Here is an 18,093-nt window from a genome sequence, read left to right on the forward strand (position 1 = left end):
CAACCAATCTCCAGGGAGCAAAACTGAGAGAGAATGTGAAGGGTTTAAATGAACAACTGAATTCCTAACAAGGATTTAAATTCCCTCATATATTCACTACCTCTTCACAAGTAGTTATTTTGAAGTTTGGAATAAGTTAAGAGGAGAACAGGTACACAGGGTTTTCTTCTTTAAAATGAAGAAAACCACTTTTTCCTGTGGTCCCTAAATCTGTTGAATTTCCAGTGTTGCATACCCTCTCTGTTCTTTTCTGTAGCATGATTTTTTTTTTTTTTTTTTTTTTTTTTTACCAGAAGCTTTATTTGCAATGAACCTGGGCTGATCATATTATGAACAATTCTAACACTGGCTAGAATTGCTGTGCTAGTTGCAGAGTATAAATCCCAACAGAAATAGCTTAAAACAAAACTAGGTGGTCCCCACTAAGTACAGATTTAACTGAACTCTAATTCCCTTGGTGAAATTAGTTTGGGAGAAACCAGTTTTTATCAATTTTTAAAATCAATGCTCTACCAAATGTTTTAACACAGAATGGAATAATTATGCCATTAAAAAGTCCCACCTTCAAAAAACAAACAAAAATAAACACCTTCAAAAAATAAAAGTCTCAATTTTTTTCATCTGCTTAACTTGCTAATTTCTGAGGAGAGTTAAAAGCTCTATCTTCAACTATTGAAAGTTCTTGTATTCCCCTATGCAAATTCTATCAGTTGTTACTTTATATATTTTAAAGCTAATTTGTTAGATGAACATGTATTCCACGATTACTATTAATTCTTTCATTAATTTATAACACTTGTAATTGAGTAGAACATAAAGAAAATAAAACAAATGTAGAGTAAAACACAATTATGAACTGAACAAAATATAACTAAAACTGAGATCAAGAAATAGAACATTGGAGCAACGCTGAAACCCCCCCATGTGCCCCACCTGACCACAACTTCCACCTTCCCGCTACAGATAACCATTACCCTGACTTTTGTGATGAAATCAAATCATATGCATTTTTTCCTTATTTTGCCTCCTTCACTCAACATATAGTTAGATTTTAGAAACAAGATTATTCTAGCCTCATAAAATGAGTTGGGCAGTGGTCCCTCTTTTTCTATTATGTGAGGAAGTTTAAACTTAGAATTGCTTCTTCCTTAAATGATTCACAGAACATGCAAATTAATACATCCCAACCTGGAAGACTTTTTAAATGATTTTTAAAATAGATGATACACTTACATGTTTCAGAAGTCAAAATAAAAAGGTTTCCACTTAGAAGTGTCACTCACACTCTACATGTACCGCATTCCCTCTTATCCCTTTAAAATGTTACTTTATGAAAATACAAGTAAGAATCATAATATTTCTACCTTTTTTTAACAAAAGATAGCGTACTATATATCAGGCTGGCCAAAAACTTCATTGGGAATGTTAGAGAAAAACCACAACAAACTTTTTGGCCAACCCAATATATTCCCCTGCATCTGATTTTTTCACTTTACAATGTATCCTGGAGATTTCTCCACAGAAGTACAGTGAACTTTTTTTATTGCAGCTACACAGTATTAGATACACCATAACTTAGTCAACCCATTGATGGGTACTTGTGTTGCATTTATTTTATTTTTTTAATATTTATTTATTTATTTATTTTGGCTGCACCGGGTCTTAGACGCGGCACACAGGATCTTAGTTGCAGCATGCAGGATCTAGTTCCCTGACCAGGGATCGAACCCAGTGCCCTGCATTCAGAGCACGCAGTCTTACTCACTGGACCACCAGGGAAGTCTCTATTTTATTTTTTATACTTGAACATTTGATACATTTGTACTTTCTCCTAATATATGGTATGAATTTTAACTGGATCCACAAGTGGACTTTTCCAATTGGCTACCCAGTTGTCTCAAAGATCTAAGTTTCTACCTTGAGAAGCTAGAAGAACATGAATAAATTAAATCAGAGGAAGTATTGATAGAAGGAAGGAAATAACAAAGATTTAAAAACTGCTTAACTTTTTTAAAAAAAATTTAAGTAAAAAGAAGACAAAAATATAGACAATTCACAAAGCCAAAGTAGCTTTGTTCAATAATGAACAACACTGAAAAACCTCTATGTGACTGATCAAGAGAAATAAAACATAAATTATAAATATCCACAATGAAAGAGAATATCACCTTGTATTCCACAGACATCAAAAAAATAACAGAGATATTATTAACAACCTTATACATTTGAAAATTTAAATGAAATACACAAATTCCATGAAACACAAAACTTACTGAAGCTGACTAAAGATGAAATAGAAAATCTTAATAGCTCTATAACCAAGAAGTTAAATTAGTAGGATTAAATGCCCCACAAAGAAAAACCTAAGTCCAGATGGCATCACTGCTAAATTTTATCAAGCATTTAAGGAAATAAATAAATAAATAAAAATAAATAAATATACACAATTTTTTTCTGAAAAAGAGTAAACACTCCCCAATTCATTTTATAAGTCCAGCATAACCTTGATGTCAACATTTGACACAGACATGACAAAAAAAAGAAAATAATAGGTCAACATTCCCCATGAATATAGATTCGAAAACAGCTAAAATATTAAGGAACTGAATAGAGCCATATCTCAAAAGGATAGTAAGTCATGACCAAATGGAGTTTATCCCAGGGATTAGTTTAATATTTGAAAATCAATCTATATAACACCAAAGGCATAATTCATGAAAGAAATCATTGATATATCTGATAAAGACATATCTGATAAAGGACTGTTATCTAAAATACATGAAAAAAACACTTAAAATTCAACAATAAGAAAACAAACTATTCCATTAAAACATGAGTTAAAGATCTAATATATACCTTACCAAAGAAGATATACAGATGGCAAATAAGCATATGAAAAGATGCTCAACATCATCTAGGGAACTGTAAGTTAAAACAACCATGAGATACCACTACATGCCTAATAGAATGGCCAAAATTCAAAACACTGATAACTCCTAAATGCTGGTGAGAATGTGGAGCAACAGAAACTCTCATTCACTGCCGATGGGAATGCAAAATGGTACAGCCACTTTGGAAGAGAGTCTGTTGGTTTGTTACAAAACTTAAATAATGCTCTTACATACGATCTAGCAATTCTGCTCCTTGGTATTTATGCAAATGAATTGAAAATTGATGTCCACACATCACATCAACCTGCACATGAATGTTTACAGCAGCTTTATTCATAATTGCCAAAACTTGGAAGAAAGCAAAGATATCCTTCAGTAGGTAAATGGGTAAATAAGCAGTGGTACATTCAAACAATGAAATATTATTCAGTGGTAAAAGCAATAAAAAGACATGAAGGAAACAAAATGCCTATTACCACATGGAATAAGCCAATCTGAAAAGGCTACATTACTGTATGATTTCAACTCTATGACATTCAGGAAAAAGCAAAACTACGGAGACAGGAAAAAGATCAGTGGTGGCCAGAGGTTAGGGGAAGGAAGGGATGGATTGACAAAGCACAGAGGATTTTTAAGGCAGTGAAACTATTATGTATAATACTAAAATGGTGGATAGGTATAACTATACATTTGTCCAAACCCATACAATATATAATACAACACCAAGAGTGAACCCTAATGTAAACTATAAACTTTAGCTGATGATGTGTCAATGTAGATCCATCAGTTGTAACAAATATATCACCCTTGTGTGCTAGGTTGATAGTGGGAGAGGCTGCACATGTGCAAGGTCAACGGGTATATAGGAACTCTGTGTACTTTGCACTCAGTTTTGCTGTGGACATAAAACTGCTCTAAAAAACAAAGCCTATTTAAAAAGTCACTCAAAGTAGCCCACCGAATTTACAGAATAAAAGAGCAAATCCATATGATTATTAAATTCTCAGCAAACTAGTAACAGAAGACAACTTCTTCAATCAGATAAAAGGTTCCCTCAAAAACACCTACAATTAACATCATACTTACTAGTCAAACACTAAATCCTTTCTCCCTGAATTCAGGAATAAAGTAAGGATATATACCCTCCTCATGACACCTACTCAACACTGTATTAGAGGTCCAAATTAGTATAATAAGTCAACATAAAGAAATAGAATGTATGAAGTCTGGAAAGTGAAAAGGACAATATGATTGTCCTATTCTCAGACAATATGATTGTTTACACAGAACAACTAAGAAAGTAGCAACCAAAACAAAAAACTTTAAAAAATAATAAGTGAATTTAGAAAATAAAGTCAGATACAAAAATGAATGGTGTACATAGCACAGGGAGATCAGCTCAGTGCTTTGTGACCACCTAGAGGGGTGGGATAGAGAGGGTGGGAGGGAGACGCAAGAGGGAGGGGATATGGGGATATATGTACACATATAGCTGATTTACTTTGCTTTACAGCAGAAACTAACAAACCATTGTAAAGCAGTTATACTCCAATAAAGATGTTAAAAAAGAGTGGTGTATCTACATACTAACAGCATACTATTTGAAATATAAAATTTTAAATATCATTTACCAGAGCATCAAAAGGCATTAAAAATTTAGCGATAGGGCTTCCCTGGTGGCGCAGTGGTTAAGAACCCGCCTGCCGATGCAGGGGATACGGGTTCGTGCCCCGGTCCGGGAAGATCCCACATGCCGCGGAGCGGCTGGGCCCGTGAGCCATGGCCGCTGAGCCTGTGCGTCCGGAGCCTGTGCTCCGCAATGGGAGAGGCCACAACAGTGAGAGGCCCGCGTACCACAGAAAAAAAAAAAAAAAAAAAAAAAAATTTAGCGATAAATGTAACAAATTATGAACAAGACCTGTACACTAAAATTACAAAAAATTTTTGAGAAAAATTAAAATAGACTTTAAAAGACAAAGAAAAATGCCTTGTTCGTGGACTAACTAGTAGACTCAGGATTGTTAAGATGTCAGTCCTCACAAAATTTATCTATAAACTGAATGCAAACTCAATTTTCAATACCACTAGGCTTTTATGGAAACTGACACAGTGATTCTAAAATTTATATAATAATGCAAAAGTCTTCAAATAGTTAAGACAATTTTGCAAAAGAACAAAGAAGGAGGACTTACACTCAGACTTCATTACATACTCTCAACTCTACAGTATAAAGCTACAGAATCAAGATTGTGTGGTACTGACATGAAAACAAACAAAGATATCAGTGAAATAGAATAGAAAGAGCAGAAGTAGATCAACATTTATATGGTCAACTGATTTTTTTGACAAAGGTACTGAAGTAATTCAATAGAGGAGAAACAGCCTTTTCAATAAATTGTGCTGAAACAACTGGATATCCATATGGAAAAAAATGAACCTCGATCCCTATCTCACATCATACATGAATTAATTTGAAATGAATCACCAGTCTAAACATAAGAGCTAAAACTATAAAGGTTTTAGGAAAAAAACACAGGTAAATATCTGTGACCTAGATATAAATAAGAATTTCTTACAAAGATCATGGAAAATAATAACCATAAGAGAAAAAATTGATAAAATTAAACCACCAAAATTTAAAACTTCTGCTCATCAGAAGACATTTTAAAGAAAATTAACAGGCAAGCTATGCAGCCTTTGAGAAAATATTGACAAAACATACATCTGACAAAAGACATTGATAAATATAAAATATAAAGAATTCTTACAACTCAATGATGACACAAATACCTCATTTCTTTTTTTTTTTTTTTTTTTTTGCGATACGCGGGCCTCTCACTGTTGTGGCCTCTCCCGTTGCGGAGCACAGGCTCCGGACGCACAGGTCCAGCGGCCATGGCTCACGGGCCCAGCCGCTCCGCAGCATGTGGGATCCTCCCGGACCAGGGCATGAACCCGTGTCCCCTGCATTGGCAGGCGGACTCTCAACCACTGTGCCACCAGGGAAGCCCTACCTCATTTCTTTAATGAGCAAAACATCTGAACATATACTTCACAAAGGAAGATATAAGAATGGTGAATAAGCACACAAAAACTCATCATTATGTTGCTATATAACACAAATCCACATAACAATGCAATTTAGACCATGAGATACTATTACACAACCATTAGAATGACTGAAATTTAAAAGACTAACAAAAAAATATTGGTGAGAACATGGAACTGGTGGGAATATAAAATGGTACAACCCCACTGGAAAAAATGTGCCAGTTTCTTTTAAATTTAAATATGCACCTACCACTTAACATAGCAATGCCACTCCTAGGTATTTATCCAAGGAAAATGAAAACATATTTCCATAAAAACCTGTACAAGAATATTCACATCAGTTTTAATCCTAAGAGCCAAAAATGAGAAACAATACAAATGTTCATCAATAGAAGGATAGTGGTATATAGTTTACTAATCAGCAATAAAAAGTATTACTACATTTGATCACAAGAATGGATCTCACAGACATTATTCTGAGCAAAAGAAGCCAGACACAAAAGAGTACATATGGTATGATTTCCATTTATATGAAATTTTCAAACAACCAAAACTAATCCATAGTTAAAATTTAGAACAGTGGTTGCCACTTGATGGAAGTTATGGGGAAGTAACAGGAAAGGGAACTTCTTAGGGTGATGGAAATATTCTGTATCTTGATAAGGGTGAATCCATTTGTCAAAACTAATGGAATTGTACATATACAATTGGCGTATTTCAACATATACACAATTTACCTCAAAAGATGTAAACAAACAACAAAATAAAAATTGTACTCCTAGTCTAGATGGACTCAACAGAGAATTTTTCCAAACATAAAGGGAAATAATATTCTCAAACTCAGAAAATTGAGAAAGCATGAATACTTCCCAAATTGTCTTATGAGCTAAGCATAACATTTTTAAAATATAAAGAAATTAAAAGATAGGTAAAATAAAGTTCAATCTTTTTCATGCACATAAAAAAAATGGTAAACAAAATATGAGCAAATCAAAACCAACAATATACTAAAAGAAAACATAAGGAACAACTGGATTTATATAGTAATCCAATATTGGTATATTTAAAAATTAATATTATTTCCACATTAACTAAACACAGAGGTCAAATCACATCATCAAAATAGATATAAAAAAAGCTTTTGATAAAAGTTAACTCTAATGCATGATAAAAGCTCTCAACAGACTAGGACTAAAAGGAAAACTTCCTTTACCTAAAAAAGAGTAACTTCCTTAACCTAAAAAAAGAGTAACAATTTTTTTTTTAAAAAGCTGTTGCAAACTTCATACTTACCCCTGAAATCACAAACCAGAAAAAAATTGATTTTCAACAACTGAATTTAATATTTTAAGGAAGAAATTCTCTATTCTAATAATAATAGGAAAAAGAAATAACAAGTGTAACGAAAGAAAAAAAGCTGTCATTATTTGGAAATGGTATGATTGTGTACATGAAAATTTTTTTAAATTTATAAACTAGAATTAATAAGTTAATATATAAAGATGCTTAAATACAAGATCAATACACAAAAATTAATTGTATTTCTAGTATAGCAACATGGTTATAAAATGAAATCTAAAAATATCATTAACAGGCTCATCAACAAACATCAAAGACTGATAAATAAATTTAATGAATCATGAACAAGAATTCTACATTACAAACTATTAAAAATAGAAGTAACACATATAGGATCACTGGATTCACAATGGAAGTTCCTTTGCAATCAAATGTAGAAAAAGTAGTCTTTAAATAAATGATGCTGAGAAACCCACAAAGAATAAAATGAACCTTGACCTATACCTCACAAAACACAAAATAATACCAGACGGATCATAGACCTAAATGAAAAAGATTTGTTTTTTATAGATTACATAAGATAACAGAGAAAAATATCTTCATGGCCTTCAGGGTAGAAAATAACTTTTTTAATGAACACAAAAAAGCACTAATCATAAAGAAAAGCTTAATTAAATGTACTTCACCAAAACTAAGATCTTCTCTTCCATAAAAGATCTATACAGAGAGGGAAAAGCCAAGCCACAGACAGGAAGACATTTTGTTTAATACCCCCCCACACACACACACACACACTTCCAACGAAGGACTTGTATCCAGAATATACCAGTAAGTCAGACAACCTACCCACCTGCTCCCACTCCCCCAATCCCAAAATGTGCACTTATGAAAAAGGATATCCAAGTTATATGAAGTAATATGAAAATGGGCTCAACCTTAAGAGTTATTAGGAAATGCAAAATGAAATCACAATCCAATACCACTACTCATCCACCAAAAAATGTCCAAAGTTTAAAAAATGACCCAAGTGTTGGTGAGGTTGTGAAGCAACTGGGACCTTAATACACTGTTGGTCGGAGTACAAATTGACAACCAATTGGGATATTATTTGGCACTATCAACTAAAACTAAATATGCCTAATATGCAACCCAGAAATTCCACTAGGGTTATATCAAACACAGATGAGTGCTTCTATCTCCCAAAAGACATGTACTTGAATGTTCATAACAACATTATTAACAGTGGCCAAAAACTATAAACTTGAATACCTACCAACACCAGTATGGATAAAATACTTGTGGCATATTCATATAGAGGAATACTGTGAACCAATAAAAAACAAAAATGAATCACACAAGCATAATATTGAGCAAAAGAATGCAGAAACAAAAGAATATATATTATATAATTCCACTAATATAGCATTCCAAAATAGGCAAAATAAATCTATAATTACAGAAGTCAGAATAGATGGTTAATGAGAAGGTGGTTATCCACATAGAGGGGGCAATAGGAGCCTATCTTGATCTGCATAATAGTTACAGAAGTTCATGCAAATGTACAAATCCATTAAGCTATGTGTGTATATAACACAATTTTGTTAAGACCTCAAAATAAATGTATTTTCAGACAAAAAATGCAGATAATTTATCTCAACAGACTTGGCAAAATACTAAAGGGAATTTTTAAGTCAAAAGGAATATCTAAGACAAGTATATGAATATAAATAAGTATGTGAATGTGAAGAGTAAGAAAAAATGTAAATATATGAGTAAAGCTAAAATGAATAGGGACACTATAATCATATCTTTTGGGGTTTCAAATATCTGTAGAGCTAATGAAAGGTAAATTTGGGTAAATGGGAACTGACAAAATACAAATTTACCAAGAATACAAGTGGCAATCTCTAGGGAAACCAATAAAAGAAGGTACAACTCAGAAATGAATAGAAGGGGGAAAGAATAATTTAAAATACTCAGTTAATCCAAGAATTGAGAGAAACATAATACAGAATGGACAAGACAAACAGAAAACAAATAGTAAAATGTAATGTAATTACATTAAATGTCAACTGACTACACTCCAATTAAAGATAAGACATTATCAGACTAGATCAAAAAATAAAAACTATATTCTATTTAACACTGAACATATAAAGTAATAGCTGAAACTAACAGGGTGGAGGAAGATATTTAATACAGAAGACTAATAAAAAGAGCTAGAATAATTCCACTAACATCAGATTAAGTAAAGTTTAACTCAAAAAGCATTACTTAGAGATAACAAGGATCATTACATCATGATAAAAGAGTTAATCACTAGGGAGATATAATAACTTGATATTTGTTATCAGTGAAAACTGAAAAAAATAAGAAAGAAATAAGCAAATCGTCTCTAAGGAAATGAAATATCACACAGAGAAAACAGTTAAGGATATGGAAGATTTAAATAAGATTAATGTCTTTTATCTAACTGATATTTACAGAACACTGCACAGCAAATTTCAAAGACTTGAAATCACACAACGTATATTCTCTGACTGCTCTGGAATTACATTATAACTCAAAAACAGAAATATAACTAAAAACCCTCCAAATACTTAGAGATGGAGCAATAAACTTCTAAAATCATAGATCAAAAAAAACCATGACAGAAATTTAAAATCACATTGTATTTTGAGGAAATCTATAATGAAAATATGACATATCAAAACTTTGCTATAGCTAAAGCTGCTTAGAGGAAAAAGTATAGCACATTTGAAAAGATCTAGAAATCAATGCTCTAAGCATCTAACTCAAAAAGTTAGAAAAAGAACAGCAAGTTGAAACCAAAGGGAGAAAAGAACATTAAAAGATAAAAGCAGAAATTAATGAAACAGAAAACAAATCGACCATAGAAAAATACAAAGGGCAAAAGTTAATTCATTGAAAAAACAAAAGAATTGATAAACCACTAAGTGTAACAAATGAAAAACATGAGAAGTGCAAATGACCAATATTGTAATAAATATGAAGAATCAGATGACATGGATGAACCTAGCAAAACTGACACATCTATATAAAATATCCAAATAGTTCAATTTCAATTTAAAAAATTAAATATATAATTTAAAACTCTCTCTCTAGGAACCTCCAGGCTCAAATGGCTTCACCAGTGAAATCTTCTAAGCACATAAGAAAGAAATAATAACAATCTTCTCAAACTCCTCTAAAGGACATTAAAAAAGGAAATACCTCCCTCTTTTTATGAGGCCAGAATAACCAAGATACCAAAATCTTATCAGGATGTGATAAGTAGGAAAATTACAGGCCAATTTCTCTCAAAGATCCAAAACACACAACACACACAAATAGCAAACTGAGTCCAAAGGTAAATTAAAAGGATAATACATCCCAACAAAGTTGGCTTATTTTAGAAATGCAAGGTTAGTTTCACATTGAAAATAAACCAGTGTAACTCAACACATTAACAGAGTAAAGGAGAAAAGCTGTGTCTCAAAAGATGCTGATGAAGCAGTTTATTTAAATCCAACACAATTCATGATTTTAAAAGTAAAATTACCAAGGTTGCTGGGTATGAGGTCAATAAACAGAATTCAATTGTGTCTAACTATTAGCAAAAACAATTAGAAGATGAAACTTAACTAGTAATTCTAATTAAAATAACATAAAGAATATCACATACCTAGGAATAAATCTGCTGAAAGATGTATAAATCCACTCTATTGAATGGAAACTATAAATAATTAGTGGGTTAAATTTATAAAGCCCTAAATAAATGGAGGCATATACCATGTTCATGGATTGGCTGACTCAATATTGTTAAGATGTCAATTATCTACAAAGTAATCTCTAGTTTCAGGGCAATCCTAATCAAAATTCCAGCAGATGTGTGGGTGCTGGGTGTGGATGTGGATTTTTAAGAGTGAGTAAAAACCGAAACACTTATTCTAAAATTATATGAAAATATAAAGGGCCAAGAACAGAGGAGAAGAGGGAGGAAGTCAGGGTATACACACTACCAGATATCAAGACTTCTTAAACTAAAGTAATTTAAGGCAGTGAGAGACAAACAGACCAATGAAACAGAAGAGAGTACAGAAACATACTCAAACTTCAATGACATATGAAAAATAGAAATATCTTGGAAAAAAATTCCATGTAGAAAGACTTCATTCAGAAGTTTAATGATTTCTGATCAATATCAATTACAACACCAAGTAAATAATATTTCAGCTAAATTCTCTCACAGACTGTATAAAATAGCTTGCAAAACAATTATCAGATCTTCTATAAAATCTTTATCTCTTACCTCTCCAAAAGCCCCTCGACCAATCACCTTTAATATTTCAAAGTCTTCTCTATGTAATCGCATCTGTTTCACTTTAGAAGTAAACGGTTTAGCTGAAACAAAAAGGCAACATAAATTACTTAATGAACTGTGATACAAATTAGATATAAATAATGATATTTCTTACTTAAACAATAAAAATGAAAATAAGGATTACGCCAAAATAACAGTCTCATCAAACTATATTGAGAAGAAATATTTAATTTTCATATGATGTTTATTTCTTATATATGAATATTTTGAGTGAGAAACATATTTTTAAACACCAAATAATGCAAAGTACTAGTGATGTACAAATGAGACCAATTTATTCTCATTTTAAACATTCCGTGTATTCTAACTCAATGCTAGATACATATTTTAGCACAAAGGTCCAAGAAGTAAAAGCAAATTTCTTGGCACCAGAGAGAAATTCAGCAATCCCCACCAAGTAAATTAATATTTGTCACACTCATTAATTTATTGATCAATTTAACACGCCTTTAGCAAGAGCTGACATTATACAAAGTAGAGTGGCAACTACTGGAGTTTAAAGCAAATATAATTACAATATGGTACCTTCATTCAAGAACTTCTCAGTCTTCAGAAACAGATACAGTATGCACACACATATAATGCAGTAATGTGATAAAAGTTTCTAATAGAGATAAATACAAAGCCCTTCAGGATCAGTGAAAATGGAACCCTAATTCTCTTGTAAGAACACTGTTTCACAGAGGAACTAACATTGCATCTGGACCTTGAGGACTAAGTAGACTTTTGCTAATTTGCCTGTTTGCAATGTACTATAAATATTCCCAACAGAGGGAGCAATATAAGCAAATAAAGAGAGGCAAGAAAGTGAACTTGGGTGATAATGGTAAATAATCCACTGTTGTTATAGAATTATAAGAAGAAATACAAAGAAATCAGGGCTAGAAAATGGAAAATGTAAATGGCCTTGGATGCCATGCAAGGAACTTAGAAATCATTCTATTAATTCTATTAATTACAGGGAACATACTGACATTTTTTTAAAACTTATAAAACCAATTACATGTTCTGCTGCCTCTAAGAGAAATTTAGACCTGTCTCCTTTCCTCCCCTCATGTCCCTCCTTATTCTCACACAAGGAGTTAATACAATTAAATGGTCACTGTATATGGGTACAGCTCTCTTCTCCTTCCTACCACGCATGAGAGTGTGGAAGATCAAAGGTATGTATTTGAACATTAGAAAGGGAAAGAGATACAGCAGGCCTTACCACTTGATTTGGTCTAAAGGTATTTAGCCCTAACTACTGATACTTTAGAAAAGAGAGGTATTCTGCATTGCAAAACCCAGTCTACTAGAGATTTCTGCATTGGTGTTTTAGATTATAAGGAAAGGAAATAGAGATTGAATCTCTATTTGGAATTCACACAACAGAAAAGATGATCAAAGAAACAGATCAAATTTGAATAAAGGTATAAAGGATCTCATACTGTAAGAGAGAGAAGATGTAAAACCATGGCAGCCAGGAAGTGAACATTTTGATAAAATGCCCAAGACATCCTGGTTTTGAACAAACTGGACTGGACAAACCATGAGACTGTGACAACTGGGAATCAGTCAGGGTCCTAACAGGAAATAAATTATCCCAATCTGAGGAAGGCTTATTTACAAATAGACTATTTACAAAGGTATAGGTGGGTTATAAGGGAATGGCAAGGAATAGTGAAATCATCTTGAGACTAGTGTCCCTCCCTTTCCCAGCTTCTACACAAGCATATCAGAAATACTTGGTTAAGAATAGTACACATAGAATGTGTAAATTAAAAATAAAGATGTGAAGCCAGCCAGTGTGAGAAGAGTGCTAGTCTAGTTGCTACCTAGAGCTGGCAACACAAAGCAGCCTACAACATTACACTTAACAGTTCTTTATTTCTTTTACTTCACTTTTTATTACCCTGACCCCCTCAAGATTTCCAAATACCTTAATCCAAACAGACGGTATGTTCTATATCTTTGACTCATTCTGACCCTAAATCCAAACAACATTTCATCACAGACAACTATGTTTATTCTTAAAGAATAATTCTGTGTATACCTTCCTCTGGGTAACATCCTACTTATCTAAAAAGTTAGAAATCTAGGTATTGCAATCCTCTAAAACATTACCGTAAAGCAAGAAAAGAAACTTTTTTAAAACTAGAGTAACTGAAATACAATTCAGGTAAGCAAATGATTGTTGAAACGATCTTTTAGCAAGATACAAAGGATAACAATATGTCAAAATATAAATGGTAATATCTTTCCATGCAATAGTATACACCCTGAAAGCACCAAGCAAATGAATACTGTTAAATCATGCATAATTAGGATTAAGGATTTTATCAGCTATCCACACTTTATGGGAGCCTGTAGTATTAACATAAACTAAAAGAATAATCCTGTCCATTCTTTACTTCCTGGAACCTGCTAGTAAAAATCCCATTTCTTTGACATAGCAAAATTATTCTATTTTCAGACATTAAAAAATGAGTTAAGTCACAAATTTCTTCAGAAGGCTCATAGTTTACTAATTATTTATTCAATTCACTCAAAAAGTATCTTTGAATATCCGCTATATGCCAAGCATTTTATAAGATGTTAGAAGTACAAAGATAAATAAAATAGTCCCTGTCCTCAAGTAAACAAATTATGCAATAAGTGTTACTCTCCCATTTTAAATTTTCAGTGTGTTTAAAACAGACTTATACACAGAAAATTATGCTCACATTACAAGAAATGAGAGAAATGTAAATAAACTTACTGGTAATATTCTATTATTTAACAACCAAATAAGCCAAAAATAAAAAACCTGAAACCACCAAGTGTTTGCCGAAGTACGAATAACAGGTATTCTCACACATAACTGGTAGGACTGTTAATTACAACCTCTGTGGACAATATTTGGTTTTCTTTTTCATTCCCTTAACATGATATTTTACTTAAAAAGATTTTAGAAGCTGATACATCTTTGTATACCTTGAGATAAATGTTACTTGGTTATAATGTAATTTTTTAATATATAGATGAAATTGCTTTGCTTTGATTTTACTTAGGAATCTTAAATTTGTGTTTATAAACAATTCTGGTTTACAATTATATTTCTTCTGTACTATCTTCATCTGGTTTGGTACCAATAATAAACCAACCTCATTAACTATGTTGAGTAGCTTCCTATCCTTTTCTTTTCTCTAAAATAAAATAATTCCAGGTTTTTTAAAGATCTCAATGTGAAAAACAAAACTACAAACCTTTTAGAAGACAATAAAGGAGACTATGACTATAAGTTCTGCTAAAACTTGCTAGTGAAACATCTCGCACATGTCATTTTGTTGGATTTTTAGTATTTCACTTCTTTCACACTGTCATTTTCATTTTTCCATTTCTACCTGTGACAACTCTATTAATTATATTTTTATAAGAAATTATACATTGCATGGAAATTTTCAAATTTATTAGAATAGGGTAACATAATATTCTTTTCTTTATAAAACTCTACTATATCAATAGGTTTGATCCCTTTTTAGTTACTTAATATTATATATTTAGGTCTATTTTCATTATTTTTCTTTACTAATATTGCTGGAAAGTTTGCATATTTTACAACGATTTTTCCAAATACACATTATTTAGATTTGTTTATCCTCTCTAAAATTCTGTGGAGTATTGTCTTCTGTTTTAGTAGGTTCTTACCTGAATTTACATAAAATTTCCAAAAAAGTAAATAAAGGCTAATGTTAACCCTCAGCTCTCACCCACCAAAAATACTATATAGCCATACTGATATTAGATGAAAGGGGTATTGGGTGGGGAGGCATTAGTGGAATAGAAATTAAAAGCAGTCATATATAATGATTAAAAAAAAAAAAAAAAACCAGCTGAAATTAACCAGGACATAATAAGTCTAAACATGTATACACCCAACAACATAACCACCAAATGTGTAAAGCCAAATTGACAGACATAAAAGAAGAAACAAACTCACCTTCCTAAAGAGAGATTTTACTCTCTCTCTAACTCATAGCTCAAGCAGACCAAATAACAAACAATTCTTTTAGTGTACTGAGTGGCATACATGTAACACTCCACTTAAGAGTTGAAGAATTAATCTTCAAACACACACTGAACCTCTACACATTTTTATAATATGCAAGACATAAAACTACCTCCAACAAAATTCAAAGTATTGGGGACAAAAAATAAAATTCTATGAGTACTATGCAATTAATACAATTAGAAATCAAGAATAGAAAGACCAGAGGAAAGCCCATAAGCTCTGAAATCTGACAATAATTTTGAAGAAGTAATAAGGTAATTAGAAAATATTCAGAACTACTTAATAATAAAAATGTTACACATCAAAACTTCTAGAATATAACTGGGGGAAAGGGGAAAGCCCTCAATATTTATACTGGGAAAGAAAGCAGGCTGAAAATTAAGGTGTCAAATATGTTAAGGTCAGACCAAGAGACTAAAATCAAAGTAGAAAGAAGAAAACAAAAAATATGAGGAAAAAGATTAAATTAATTAATTAATTAATATCACTTACAACTACACATCTGCCAAAGACAGATAACTGGACTCTAATCACAAGGAAATAATCAGACAAACTTAAATTGAGGAACAATCTATAAAATAAATAGCCTGTGATATGACAAGTTTCAAGACACAACAAGGACACTGAAAGATTAAAAAAATGTCTAAACTGCTCCAGATTAAAAGATTCTAAAGAAATATTAAAACTAAATGCAGGGCTTCCCTGGTGGTGCAGTGGTTGAGAGTCCGCCTGCCAATGCAGGAGACACGGGTTCGTGCCCTGGTCCGGGAAGATCCCACATGCCGCGGAGCGGCTGGGCCCATGAGCCATGGCCGCTGAGCCTGCACCTCTGGAGCCTGTGCCCCGCAACCGGAGAGGCCACAACAGTGAGAGGCCCACGTACCGCAAAAAAAAAACAAAAAAACAAACTAAATGCAGAATTCCCTGGCGATCCAGTGGTTAGGACCCCACGCTTTCACTGACAAGGGTGCAGGTTCTACCCCTGGTTGGAGAACTAAGATCTCGTAAGCCAGACAGCATGGCCAAAAAATAAATAAGTAAAATAAAATAAAAACTAAATGTAATGTGTAATAATGGATTGGAACTCATAGCCAAAAATAAAAACTAAACATTGCTATAAAGGATATTATTGGGATAACTGGTGAAATTTCAATATTAAATATGTATTATATAATATTGTATCAGGGTTAAATTTGCTAAATTAATAATTGTACTGTGGAGATATCTAACAGAATGCTTTCATTTCTGAGAAAACAGATGTCAAAGTATGTACAGGTAAGGAGTCAAGATATCTATATACATAAGAATGAACATAGATCCTTATTTTATACCAAATACAAAAATTACCTCAAAGTGCATCAAAGATCTCAACTTAAAAGTTAAAACTATAAATACTTATAGAAGAAAACATAGGGGAAAATTTTCATGGCATTGGATATGGCAACGATTTCTTGCATATGACACAAAAAGCACAGGCAATAAAAGAAAAAATAGCTAAACTGGATTCATCCAAATTTAAAACTTTTGTACATCAAAGGTTAGTACCGAGAGAAATTTAAAAACCTACAGAATGGTGAAAAACATTTGCAAATCATATATTTGAAAAAGAATTAATACTAGAACATATAAAGAACTCCTACAACTCAAAAATTAAAAAACAGCCCTATTAAAAAATGAGCATCCAAAGAAGATATACAGATTGCCAACAAACACATGAAAGAATGCTCAACAGCATTAATCATCAGAGAAATGCAAATCAAAACTACAATGAGGTATCATCTCATACCAGTCAGAATGGCCATCATCAAAACATCTAGAAACAATAAATGCTGGAGAGGGGAACACTCTTGCACTGCTGGTGGGAATGTAAATTGATACAGCCACTATGGAGAACAGTATGGAGGTTCCTTAAAAAACTAAAAATAGAATTACCATACGATGCAGCAATCCCACTACTGGTCATATACCCTGAGAAAACCATAATTCAAAAACAGTCATGTACCAAAATGTTTATTGCAGCTCTATTTACGATAGCCAGGATATGGAAGCAACCTAAATGTCCATCAACAGATGAATGGATAAAGATGTGGTACATATATACAATGGAATATTACTCAGCCATAAAAAGAAATGAAACTGAGTTATTTGTAGTGAGGTGGATGGCCCTGGAGTCTGTCATACAGAGTGAAGTAAGTCAGAAGGAGAAAAACAAATACCATATGCTAACACATCTACATGGAATCTAAGAAAAAAAAAAATGTCATGAAGAGACTAGGGGTAGGATGGGAATAAAACACAGACCTACCAGAGCATGGACTTGAGGATATGGGGAGGGGGAAGGGTAAGCTGTGACGAAGTGAGAGAATGGCATGGACATATATACACTACCAAACGTAGGGTGGCTAGCTAGCTAGTGGGAAGCAGCCGCATGGCAC

The 18,093-nt window shown here is 32.6% G+C and overlaps 1 protein-coding gene across 22 annotated transcripts in view; it reads right to left on the minus strand.

Moving 5' to 3' along the window:
- CDC42BPA (CDC42 binding protein kinase alpha) overlaps window positions 1-18,093 on the minus strand; it is a 313,738-nt gene that overhangs the window by 251,871 nt on the left and 43,774 nt on the right. For all 22 annotated transcript variants that reach the window (XM_067028895.1, XM_067028865.1, XM_067028824.1 and 19 more), the window contains exon 2: window positions 11,554-11,645. In XM_067028895.1, coding sequence (XP_066884996.1) covers window positions 11,554-11,645 — 92 coding nt within the window. The remainder of the gene's footprint in view (window positions 1-11,553; window positions 11,646-18,093) is intronic.

The sequence above is a fragment of the Kogia breviceps genome, chromosome 1 (assembly GCF_026419965.1).
Source record: "Kogia breviceps isolate mKogBre1 chromosome 1, mKogBre1 haplotype 1, whole genome shotgun sequence".
Lineage (NCBI taxonomy): Eukaryota > Metazoa > Chordata > Mammalia > Artiodactyla > Physeteridae > Kogia > Kogia breviceps.